The 13947-nt window shown below is 25.9% G+C and overlaps 1 protein-coding gene across 1 annotated transcript; it reads right to left on the minus strand.

Moving 5' to 3' along the window:
- Positions 1-7564: 7564 nt before the first annotated feature.
- mRpL47 (mitochondrial ribosomal protein L47) lies at positions 7565-10406 on the minus strand. The gene is made up of 6 exons (XM_015509219.2): positions 10147-10406; positions 9835-9987; positions 9066-9162; positions 8862-8979; positions 8488-8647; positions 7565-7852 (listed from the first exon to the last, which is right to left on the minus strand). Exons 1-6 carry the CDS (start codon positions 10218-10220, stop codon positions 7714-7716), a joined length of 741 nt encoding a protein of 246 aa, XP_015364705.1. The 5' UTR covers positions 10221-10406; the 3' UTR covers positions 7565-7713.
- Between the last annotated feature and the right edge of the window lie 3541 nt (positions 10407-13947).

Here is a 13947-nt window from a genome sequence, read left to right on the forward strand (position 1 = left end):
AATTGTGACTATTTATTTTATTTTTCAACTGGTTTATATGTTGGGAGCTTTATATTAAATTTTCAAGCTTTTCTACCTAACAAATACATTTTTATCGATATTAATTTAAAAAAAACCAATAATAATGATCGAAAATTGCATAGGTATACCAAAAAATAGTTCAACTTAAGTTAAAAAAATTTTAAATTGCATGGTGAATAGAGTATACTTATATAAATATTCGGTGAAAATTTCAAGTGTCGATGGTCATTTGTTTTAAAGTTACATCAAAAAACCAAAATTGATTTTGTCGAAAATTGATTGCGCGTGAAAATTCCCGTTTTTCACTTAACTTTTGTCACTTAAAAGTTTATTTATTTCAATTATTCAGAAGAATTTTTTACTTTTGATCCCCCAAAGTACTAATAACTAGATTTACTTTCTGATCGAACGAGGTACTGAAGCCGAAAATTGAAACACTTCTACTGCCCCAAATCGTAATGACAGACACAAAAAAAAACACACACACATCATGGTAAAATCAATACATTCCTTGCTCCGCTCAGAATCTAAAAAATATGAAAATAAATAATTTAAGATTAACTTAATATGTTAAAAAATTTCCAAAAAAAAATATTTTGAAAAAAGTTATTACATTTAAAATAAATTTACTCAACAATAAATAGATAAAAAAAAAAATTGTAAAAAATAAAATACTTAAATTGACATTTTAAACTTAATATACGTTTTCACCATGCATATGAACAAGGCTAGGATTTGTATGCAACAGCATGTTTTTTTTGCGACTTCTGATTATTGATTTTGTCAGTAAAGTCCACGAATCACCACATGATGAGATAAATGGTGGTGTTTTTATTTTGCATGTTTTGGCATATTTTGGATAAAATGCATATTAATGCATATATTGAATAAAATTAATATTGTTGCATATTTCGACTATAAGAATGCGAAAAATGCATGTTTTATAGTATATTTCGTAATTAATATTTATAATTTAATATTAATATTTTTTGTAATCGCTTTGCAATAATTATTTTTTAATAAAATGCAAATTAAAAAAAATATATATATATTTATTAATATTTCATATTTAATTCTAGCTCTACTGATTAAAGTATAAAACTTTGTTTTTTTGTCAAACACAAATTTTATTTTTATAAATACAATCCTATGGTACAATAGCCAATAGGTATGCTATTAAAGATTGAATAGTTTGACGGAGAAAGATAAACACATTTAATAAAAGTATGTCGGTCAATATAAAATCTAAGATAGAAATTAAAATGCATATTTTTGCATATTTTGGTAAATAAAATGCATTTTTTACAATTTTTTATTGCATACAAATCCTAGCCCTGCATATGAACATTAGTATTAAATTATGAAAATTTGGCGATTGATAATAACTTTATTGATACACAATAAACGTATGTATTAGGCTTAATCAAACTTATAATATTAGGATGTTACGATGTTTAGATGTTATCGACTGTGAGGTACTCTTGTTTTATAAATTTCAAATACGCGCGGTAGTCCACAACACAACACAGGTGCAGGCTAAAATATCACTAAAATATTTTAATATTTGGAAGGAAATATATATAATTATATAATTGTAGTCGTTTTAAAAACAGTAGAAAATAGTCACTAATTTTTGGAGGAAAATGAACCACTTGTTCACCCTTTAACCATTTTTTTTTTTTTTAGCAGCTTACACCTATAGGTACTGCACAGCTATAGGTATAGTGCGTCCATGCCCTATGGACTCTCGGCTTACAATTTTTGTTGACTGCAATGAACTTTAACAGTAACAGTGATTATTTTTCATATCTGCCATCTTAATCGGTATATAATATAAGGTTCATTGGCTATATTTATTTGTTTCCACTGTTTCAAACGATTGTTACAGTTCATCATCTAGCAGTGTGTCGTTTTATTCGTATTATTAATTAACACGTATTAAATCTTAATTTTGAGCCACATGGTTGATTATGTTTAGTGATAACTGATAACTATTAATTGTGTGCATTGAATCAGATTCTCAGAAGTATTTACTGGTATAACAATAATTATTATGACGACTAAAAGTTTTTACGGGAGTTTATCTTTGGTCTTTCTTATGATTTCCATTTCGCCTCCTCGCCAAGGTAATTTATATTTATATAAATACCTATTACTAATAACAAATTAGGTACATACTTTTATTCTTTTATGTCAGTGTAATTGACTTAGATTTGATTAATTTACACACACATAAATTTAAAACTTTAATGTTTCGGTATTATACCGTTTGTATTTATATTTTATCAGTAATCAAGTTAAATGAAAGTGGGATATTTTCATTTTGTTAAAATCGTCTTATCGTAAACATTTTAGATACAATCGAGCAATCGACGTGTGCAATGGCACAGGAGTGCAAAAATCGGAGGGGGGAGGGTGGTTGCCTGTTTATATGTTTAAAAATAGGGCGAAGGGTGCTGAAATAATACTTACACTGGGTGGTGAAAAAGCTAGAACCAGCCCTGGATATATGTTTTTGTTATATTTTGTGATAAGACATAGGCCAACACAAAATGATTGGCTTTCACACACAATAATAGATCCCTTGACATTTTAATTTTGTTCACAACACCAAGTCACCAATACAAACTACAAACTGGTGTAATAAGCATAATAAATAATAGTATAAAGAATTTAGATCATCTTTCATCTATCAAATATTATAATAGTCTCCCGTACTAATATACCTAACCTCACGTGCAATAGATACCTGCTTTGAGCGAATGTAAGTTCCTACACGAGACCTAGCAGGTAAAAAAAAATACATATGTTATTAGTTCCTACACACTTACACAGTAAAAAATAGGTACATATGTAAGTTCCTACACGACAAAAAAAAGGTACGTATGTATAGAAACTACACACTGCGTATATTATTATATAATTTATAAGTTATCAATTTAATATCAGTTATATCATATGATATTGGCATATTTAATATAATATATAATATAATACAAATAATTCATAGGTAATTGTAAAAAATATATATGTAGGTACTGCATTCTAAAAAATAATATAATTTATAATTATAAGTTTTCAATGGATAAATTATCTTTTCAGCTTTATCGATAAGCTATCATTATAATATATGTATATTCATAAATTCTATAGTTTTATAGTTTTACCATGTATAGCGATTGAAACAAGTGAATTATACCTATCATTTCATCACTTACCCCACACTAGTATATTTTTCTAAACATAATTTTAATATCATTAATTTGATAACTTATTATAGTTATAATATTATAAAAATGTGGTTTTTTTTCTTACTATTAAAATGTATGAAGATAAAACTTATAATACTATGTAAAATATAGTATATTTTTAAAATATATATGTATTTGTCTTCCACCGTGTATAGGAACTAACTGCACACGTATATCTTGTTTTTCGTTTAGAAACTAACATATCACATATGTAATATTATATCTATTACTCTCGTGTAGGAACTTACGATTTCCTCCTGTTTTATATCTCTTGACTGTCCCTCTTATCTTGGAATCTAAGCCTTATTGATAGGAAATTACGTATTTCAACGTTTTGTACTCGACCAAAAAAAGGTTGAAAGTTTAATACAAGGTTTCTAAGTTCATATACCATTTAAAAACGACGATAAAAATAGCAGAATCATATCTCATTTAAGACTTTTAATGTTAAAAAAACTAAACTTTATAATGACATCTTGATACTATTACCTATATTGTATCGTCTTAAACACATATAACAATACATTTATACGTAAATTAAATTTCAAAAATAAAATGTTCAAGTTGGAAAACCATTGCGTGAAGCGAGGAGTACCCAGTAGCAAACAGAGATTTTTGAAAAAATTTAACCACCCACCCACCCAATTTTTTTATTTAAAAATATGTTTTTGTCGCACTCTCTACTCAATTGCGCACAGCGCACTTAGGTCTTAGATACTCAATTTATTTAATTATCTAATTTATTAACCACTGTATTACAAGGAAATAAATTATTATTGACTAAAGTTTATACTATTGTTGTATAAACTTCCTTATATTATGACGCCACTCCTCTCTAGAGCACGTCTATCTGGGCGTCACTGCACGCACCTATATAATAAGATAGGCAATCCAATGACTACTTCACACGTCTTTTTTCGATAACTCTTAACTTATTGAATAATGTAAGTAGAAACGCAAAACCTGTAGGTACCGTTATTCTTAGAATTGAACATCTTGAGATAGTTGGTAGGCCTCCTGTTCAGAAAAAAAAACACTTACGTTTCGATTATTTTAGATTCTGAGCGGAGCGATGCATTGATTTTACCATGATGTGTTTTTTTTTTGTGTCTGTCATCACGTTTTGGGGGAGTAAAAGTGCTTCGATTTTTGACTTCAGTACCTCGTTCGATCAGTAAGTGAATCTAGTTGGTACTTTAAGTAAGAAATTCTTAATACTTTTCTAAATAATCGAGAAAAACAAACTAAAAATTAAGGGAAAAACGGGAGATTTTACGCACACTCATTTTTCGACAAAATCGATTTTGGTTTTTGATGTAACTTTAAAACGAATGACCATAGATACATGAAATTTTCACCGAATATTTATATAAGTATATTCTATCCACCATGCAATTTTCAAAAAATTTCGACTTAAGTTGAACTATTCATAGGCATTTGAAATTTTCGATCATTATTAGTTTTTTTTAAATTAATATCGATAAAAATGTATTTGTTAGGCAGAAAAGCTTGAAAATTTAATACAAGGCTCATTATAAATTTTTACAATAGCGATTGAAAAATAAAAGAAATATATAGTCACAATTTTTTTTTATAAGCATTTAAAGTTCAAATTTTGACTAAATACGTAAAAATTACGGCAATGTTCAAATTATCTTAGATAGAAATTCATAAAAGTTTTCCTTTTTAATTCTAAGATTTGAAAATTTAATACAAGGCTCTTAACATATTGTTACAATAGCAGTTGAAAAATAAAATAAATTCATAGACACAATTTTTTTTTATAAACATTCAAAGTTTGAATTTTGACAAAATACGTAAAAATCACGAAAATTCAAAAATTATTTTAAGCTAGAAATTCATAAAAAATTTTCTTTTTAAATCTAAGATTTAAAAATTTAATACAAGATTCCTTACAAGTTTTTCAATCTTTATCACAAATAAAAAGTCCACCGGAAATTCAAATTAAATTTTTATGAGCATTTGAAATTTAAATTTTTACAACATTGGACTTTCACTTTTAGCGATTTCCTTATTTTGGTTTAACTCTAAAACAAATTACCGCAGATACTTGAAATTTTGACTGAATGTTTATATAGGCATTTTCTATATTATAAAATTTTCAAAATATTTAAATTTGTTTGAAGCAGTTTACTGACATTTTAATTTTTCAACTTTTTTGGTTTTTTTTTCTATAAATATCGATAAAAATTGTTTGGGTAGAAAAGCTTGAAAATTTAATGCAAGGCTTCTAACAAATTTTAACAATAGCAGTTGAAAAATAAAATAAATTCATAGTCACAATTTTTATTTAGTAGGATTCAAATTTTGAATTTTGACAACATACGTAAAAATCATGAAAATTCGTAAATTATTTTAAGCTAGAAATTCATAAAAAATTTTCCTGTTATATCTAAGAATTTAAAATGTTATATAAGGCTCCTAACATATTTTTACAATAGCAGGTGAAAAATAAAAGAAATATATTGTCACATTTTTTTTTTTACAAGCATTTAAATTTAAATTTTGACAACATACGTAAAAATCACGAAAATTCGCAAATTATTTTAAGCTAGAAATTCATAAAATATTTTCTTTTTAAATCTAAGGTTAGGTTAGGGTTATTTTAATCTGAAAATTTTGAATAATCTATAATATATCCTAGACAGATAAACCGTCTCCGTTCAGAATGATACCTATCATTGCATTCAAATTTAACCTACCCTAGTCAGAGGTCCACCCCACACCCCTAATGTACAGCAGAGCGATACCCACTTTTTTATTATTGATATCAATATGAAGAAGAATCCGATACATTGACATGCTAAGTTACATAACTCATGGGACGTCAACGTCGTCAACTAGATCACGTTTGGTATACTTTCATGTAGGTCTGAGCGCAACTTTAAATATGGTATTATTGTGGTTTGATCCATTTCATAAGTGAATAATCTCTAGACAAAGTTTGTACCTTGTATAAAAAATGCATATATTACAAATAATAATTTAAATGACACCACTATTATATGTATGTTAGACAGATTCAATTTATACCTACGGGTTTTTGACTATAGACCATAGAAGTAAAAATAGGGGATTTTTTTTCCGGGGTCGTTCGTCGGGGGATTTTCTTTCCGATTACCGTCTCTGGAAAGGTTTGGGCACAAATGACAATGATGAAATTAAAAACATAAACGAATTGAGTGATTTTGTTACGAAATTCAAAAGTTGAAAATATAGATTTTTAATATTTATAATTTATTTTGTGCCTATATATATATATATATGAGATATCAGAAGAAAAACTATTTATTATTTTCATAATATAACATTCCACAAGGATGAAATAACAAATGGAACTGTTGTAATCTTAACTGCATTGCCAACATGGCAACATGTTTCGAAAAGAAAAATTGTACTAGTTGTATTAAAAAAGACACAAACTTTCAAGTATTATATTATGATTAATTATATTTAATAATTACATTATAAAATAATTAAATAATTTGTTTTATACTAGTGTTTCTGATTAACAGTCATCGATGTTCTTCAGGAGTTGATCGCAATCGTCAAGACTGATATCGAGGTTATTATTAAAAAAATGCACATTTCATGAAAAACCCTGACATTTTCCAATATTGAAACCCCCCCCCCCCCCGGACATTTTTATTTAAACTTAAAAAGAGTACATGTCCAGAGAAAAGTATAAATTAAAAAAAAAAAAAAATTTAGACTTTTTAAAAAGTTTATTTAACATTTTAAAGGACCTAAAAATTAAGATATTTTTGTCAAGAATTTCATATAAAAATAGTATTACATATTTACATTTGTATTTATTTTAAACTGCACATCTGATTTTAAATCAAAAAAGTGACTCCTAAAGAGCATGATCTAGAAACTTAATAATTCAACAATTTTCCGAAATTACTATTGGAATTCAGGGAGTTTGTTTAATTTACCATCTGTTTTAGTCTTACCGTAAGATGTATGAATTTACATCCTCGATTACAAGTTGGTAACAATCAAAATTTGATAAATATTTTTAATAAAGTGATGATAATAAAAGCAATAGGAGGGATGGTTCAGCCTGTTAGTCCACTCTCCACTCATTGTATATACTACTGCTAGAAGTGGTGTTAACACAGAACAACACAGGCATTAATCAGTGCACTATGCCACTATACTGCCACTGTCAATTAAGGCTAGCTGAAGCAAAAACTTTTTTTTTCAAAATTGTCTACATTAGACAAATAAGAAGTATACCAGAAAGTAACGGTAATTCACTAAACACATTTCTTTATCCATCTATTTTTATTCTTTGAATATAGACATTAATAATAAATAATAATAAACATTATGTTTTAAATGAACAGACAAAATTGGATTACTTTATTACTTATACAACATATTAAAATGTATAGTACATTATTTGTTATACATTTTAAGGTACATAATGTCCTCGGACTTTATGATAGTTTTTTATTTTTTCAATGTCTACTGTAGGATATTGTTGTTTGACAGCATCCATATCCATATTTGGATAACGCTTCATCAGATGCATCACATGATTACGATCCCGACTAAAAAAAGTACATACATACATATTAATACATACAATTAAGTTTGCTAATAATTTAGAATTATTATATAATCAGTAATCACATATCATATTCATTATTCAAAATAAATGAAATTACAGAAAAGCTTAGATTATTTTCACTTATAGTGACAGAGAGGTACATACAGATCATCAAATTGTGCAGAAAATTAAACAATGATTAAAAATTGATGGGGAAAAAATACTTTTTGATTTATAATAACATCAATTTTCTTAGAAAAATTGATGTTATTATAAACGTTACGTAGAATACTACACTTTAGTCTGTATTCAGATTCATGATTCTAACAAGTATAGTGATACCAAATATAGTGAGATAAATATAAATATTATGTACATTACAATTTATTTATAATTGAAAATTTCTAAGGATAATGTGATCAGTAAATATTATTACACTTTTTTTAAAAATTAAATACAAAGTATGAATAACTAGAAATAAAATTGATTAAAGAAACTTAGTGCTTCTAATCTTTTTAGTAAATCTTTAGTGCTATTATGTGCTTTTTTTTACTATACTCTATTCACTTTTATAATGATATTATGGATTAAGTAAATATTTATTATAATTATTTAATATCCAGATTAAGTACTTACTTTCTCCTTTTTCTATTAGCATTATGTAATTTTTCTCTATACAACCTTTGAAATTTCTCAATGTTTCCATTAACAACATTAAATGTATGTTTAATTCTCCACTGTCTATTCAAAAATTTTGGTATTAAATGTTCAAATTTACGATAAAAAAAATTCAAGCCTGAAATTAAAATAAAATACAAGATCAATTTTACAAACATAATATACCCACAAAAATTGTATTATATAATACGGACATTGACAAATATAGACTAAATTATAGTTATAGCAAATTAATTAACTTAGAAATATTTTTATATGATTTATAACTTCTTAAGAATTATTATTAAATCATTGTTGAGTTATTTCTAAAAATAATTTATTATTATATTTACCCAATAAATTAGTAACTAGTTGTCCAGGCCTTTCTGCAGATTCTCCAACTTCTAATTTGTAATAAGCTTCATTACGTTCACGCACAACAGTTTCTAAATTATTCATACTTTCTTCAACCTTTTAATAATATAAATAAATATTAATTATATTAAAGATAACAAATAAAAAACTTTATTAATATTATATAATTATTTAAAAAAAACCTTGTCAATACGTTCTGGATTTGGGAATAATTCAAATTGAGCTTTGCATTCGTGTTCCATGGTTAATAACATATTGCGTTCTTTAAGTAATACATACCTACACAATATATAAAGAAAATAATAAGACTAGATAAAGGTAAAAAATTAATAACATATAGTATTTCCATTTATTTAAAATTTTAAAAATCATTTCAACGAAAAGAGCTGAGAGCTTTTCAATATGTATAATAGTTTAAAATAGTTTTTTTTTTTAGATAACATCTAAAATTATCTTTCTTCCTACAGAACTAAAGTCAAGTTTAAATTTTATTGATTATAGGATTAGGATTATTTGAAAGTTGAAACTATCTAAAGTGTTTTCATTAGCATATGGAAAAAGAATAATTAGCACATTCATCAATACATTCCTCACTTCCATTAAAAATTAAAATTACATTTTTATAAATTTTGAGTGCCTAGTTATTATATGAAAATTAATACAATCATTACAATCTGAAATGGTTGGAAATGTATGGTTTAGTATAAAGTTAATCAATTAAAAGATATTATTATACTTCATAGTCAAACATAATAATAATCAATTATCTTGCAATTAGTGATCTAATGGTCCCTTAAACATGATTAAATGAATGGCTCATAATTAGTAAATCAAATTATATAGAACCATTAAAAGAATTAAATATTTAGGCAATCTAGTACCGCATAAGTATTTATTATATCATATAAAAATTATAGGTATATTTATTTAAAAAAAAAATTGTTTTATTACCAAAGTTTATGTAAATCTTGATTGCTCTTAATGCGCAATTCATCCTTTTTCCATGATCTCCCAACTTTTATTTGTTCAACAGCCCAATTTTTTTTATCGTCGAAAAATTCCATTAAATCTCGATGTACAGTTGAAGTATGAATACCATTTGATCTAATATGCCCATTACATTATTAAAATTAAAGATAACGCAGTTATAATTTATATCATAGACAGGTATATTAAATTAACTATACGTGTTCATAATATTAGGTATAATGAATTACAAGTTAATAGATTACTTAAATACATATTTCATGATAATTGATGTACCTTAAGTTTGTATGTAATGTGGTGTTTTTAATATATTGGAATATACGACATTTTGATAGAATTCGAAAAGCCATGGTAATATAAATTATAACTACTGTACAACAATGTTATAAAATACTGCAAATCTAAAGTAAGTTATGATCTTATTATAGTATTTATGAAATTAATTCACGAAATACGAATTCTTAATTCTTGTTAGACATGCTGTAAATTGCAAAATATAATAATAAATATAAAATAATTATTTATGCCCTTTATCAGTTATTTAAGCCTTAGTTTGTGATAATAGACACTGTGCAAGCTGCAGCCTACTGTGGAGCAAGCACAGATATTATGTTTATGTATAATATAATGCTTATTAGTTATTAGTTATTATCACAGAACACAGATATATAAACATGCAAGGTATATATATATATCTGTGGCATGAAGACTAGAGATAAGGAGGGCAAACTCTGCTGGCTGTCTGCACAAAAATTGGTTCTATAAAACATCGCAGACTAATTTCTCCACCAGTCTGCGTGGCGGTCGAATCCGAGGCTGGCTTGGAGTATAATTAACCTGTATTAGATAGGGATATACTTGACTTTATTACCTTTAAAAAATTACAATTTAAATACTAAAAACTAAAAAAGCGGGTAAGTCGTGTATGTCGCTCTGCTGTACAGTAGGTTACAAGTGGGTTACTGTAATGGATGGAATTAACTTTGAATCCAATGATATTATATCATTGTATACAAAAAACGATTCTGAGCGAAGACGGTTTATCTGTCTAGGATATATTATAGATTATTAAACATTTTCAAATCTTAGATTTAAAAAGGAAAACTTTTATGAATTTCTAGTTTGAAATAATTTTCGAATTTTCGTGATTTTTACATATGTTGTCAAAATTCAAACTTTGAATGCTTGTAAAAAAAAAGTTGTGACTACGCATTTCTTTTATTTTTCAATTTTTATTGTAAAAATATATTATGAGCCTTGTATTAAATTTTCAAATCTTAGATATAAAAAGAAATTTTTTTATGAATTTCTAGCTTAAAATAATTTCTGTATTTTCGTGATTTTTTACGTAATATGTTGTCAAAACTCAAACTTTGAATGCTTAAAAAAAAAATTGTGACTATGTATTCCTTTTATTTTGCAACTGCTATTGTAAAAATATGTTAGGAGCCTTGTATTAAATTTCCAAATCTTAGAATTAAAAAGGAAAACTTTTATGAATTTCTATCTAAGATAATTTGAACATTGCCGTAATTTTTACGTATTTAGTCAAAATTTGAACTTTAAATGCTTATAAAAAAAAATCGTGCCTACGAATTTTTAATATTTTTTAACCTCTATTGTTACAATGTGTTAGAAGCCTTGTATTAAATTTTCAAGCTTTTCTACCGAACAAATAACTTTTATCGATATTTATAGAAAAAAAAACTAAAGTTGAAAAATTAAAATGTCAGTAAACAGCTCAAAACAAATCTAAATATTTTGAAAATTTTATCAAATATATAAAACGCCTATATAAACATTCAGTCAAAATTTCAAGTATCTGCGGTAATTTGTTTTAGAGTTACACCAAAATAAGGAAATCGCTAAAAGTGAAAATCCAATGTTGTAAAACTTTAAATTTCAAATGCTCATAAAAATTTAATTTGAATTTCCGGTGGACTTTTTATTTGTGATAAAGATTGAAAAACTTGTAAGGAATCTTGTATTAAATTTTTAAATCTTAGATTTAAAAAGAACATTTTTTATGAATTTCTAGCTTAAAATAATTTGTGAATTTTCGTGATTTTTACGTATTTTGTCAAAATTCAAACTTTGAATGCTTATAAAAAAAAATTGTGACTATGAATTTATTTTATTTTTCAACTGCTATTGTAAAAATATGTTAAGAGCCTTGTATTAAATTTTCAAACTTTTCTGCCCAACAAATAAATTTTTATCGATATTAATTTAAAAAAAACTAATAATGATCGAAAATTTGAAATGCCTATGAATAGTTCAACTTAAGTCGAAATTTTTTGAAAATTGCATGGTGGATAGAATATACTTATATAAACATTAGGTGAAAATTTCATGTATCTATGGTCATTTGTTTTAAAGTTACATCAAAAACCAAAATCGATTTTGTCGAAAAATGAGTGTGCATAAAATTTCCCGTTTTCCCTTAATTTTTAGTTTGTTTTTCTCAATTATTTAAAAAAGTATTAAGAATTTTTTACTTTTGACCCCCCAAAGTACCAACTAGATTCACTTTCTGATGGAACGAGGTACTGAAGTCAAAAATCGAAGCATTTTTACTGCCCCAAAACGTGATGACAGACACAAAAAAAAAAAAAAAAAAAAAACACACATCATGGTAAAATTAATACATTCATCGCTCCGCTCAGAATCTAAAATGGTATTTTAATTAGAATTTCACCATCGTTTTCAGCGCAAATTTATCTTTAAGAATAAATCTATGGGATACTGCTAGCCGCTAGGGTTGCCAACTTTTAATTTGGAAAATACCGGCCCAAATGTACCAAAAAAAAAAAAAAATGTTAAATGCATATATGAATCAACTTTATAGTTTAAACACATAACACATCCAATATCCATATATTATACCATTTTTATTTACAAATATTATGATTAAGTCCTGGATTTCAATGAAAAGTGCATCTTTTTTGGGGGATGTCGTATGCGATGCTTAACAATCTACAAATGTGTTTCAAGTACTCCCTGTTCTAACTACAAACAAACTTTGGGACGTTTTTCCTTTATTTTTGCATTTTTAGCGGAATTTACATTTTGAATGAATTTTTTTATTTGTTAAGACATTTATGACCTATTTTAGATTCTGAGCGGAGCGATGAATGTATTGATTTTACGAGTACCATGATGTGTGTTTTTTTTTTTTTTTTTTTTTGTGTCTGTCATCACGTTTTGGGGCAGTAAAAATGCTTCGATTTTTAACTTCAGTACCTCGTTCGATCAGAAAGTGAATCTAGTTGGTACTTTGGGGGGTCAAAAGTAAAAATTCTTAATACTTTTCTAAATAATTGAGAAAAACAAACTAAAAATTAAGGTAAAAACGGGAAATTTTACGCACACTCATTTTTCGACAAAATCGATTTTGGTTTTTGATGTAACTTTAAAACAAATGACCATAGATACATGGAATTTTCACCTAATGTTTATATAAGTATATTCTATCCACCATGCAATTTTCAAAAAATTTCGACTTAAGTTGAACTATTCATAGGCATTTCAAATTTTCGATCATTATTAGTTTTTTTTAAATTAATATCGATAAAAATTTATTTGTTAGGCAGAAAAGCTTGAAAATTTAATACAAGGCTCTTAACATATTGTTACAATAGCAGTTGAAAAATAAAATAAATTCATAGTCACAATTTTTTTTTATAAGCATTCAAAGTTTGAATTTTGACAAAATACGTAAAAATCACGAAAATTCACAAATTATTTTAAGCTAGAAATTCATAAAAGATTTTATTTTTAAATCTAAGATTTAAAAATTTAATACAAGATTCCTTACAAGTTTTTCAATCTTTATCGCAAATAAAAATTCCACCTGAAATTCAAATTAAATTTTTATGAGCATTTGAAATTTAAATTTTTACAACATTGGATTTTCACTTTTAGCGATTTCCTTATTTTAGTGTAACTCTAAAACAAATTACCACAGATACTTGAAATTTTAACTGAATGTTTATATAGGCGTGTTATATATTTGATAAAATTTTCAAAATATTTAGATTTGTTTTGAGCTGTTTACTGACATTTTAATTTTTCAAC

Source organism: Diuraphis noxia, unplaced genomic scaffold (genome assembly GCF_037042655.1).
Source record: "Diuraphis noxia isolate RWA-SAM2 unplaced genomic scaffold, SU_Dnox_SAM2 contig0003, whole genome shotgun sequence".
In the NCBI taxonomy this organism is placed as follows: Eukaryota; Metazoa; Arthropoda; class Insecta; order Hemiptera; family Aphididae; genus Diuraphis; species Diuraphis noxia.

Bases quoted from the DNA above. Each gene is read 5' to 3' on its own strand.
- mRpL47 (XM_015509219.2), bottom strand. From the start codon at position 10,220: ATGGCTTTTCGAATTCTATCAAAATGTCGTATATTCCAATATATTAAA. The intron at 9,163-9,834 runs GTAATAAAACAA...TATATTGTGTAG, and splicing joins CAAGATTTACATAAACTTTG to GTATGTATTACTTAAAGAAC. The intron at 8,648-8,861 runs GTAAATATAATA...TTTTAATTTCAG, and splicing joins ACTAGTTACTAATTTATTGG to GCTTGAATTTTTTTTATCGT.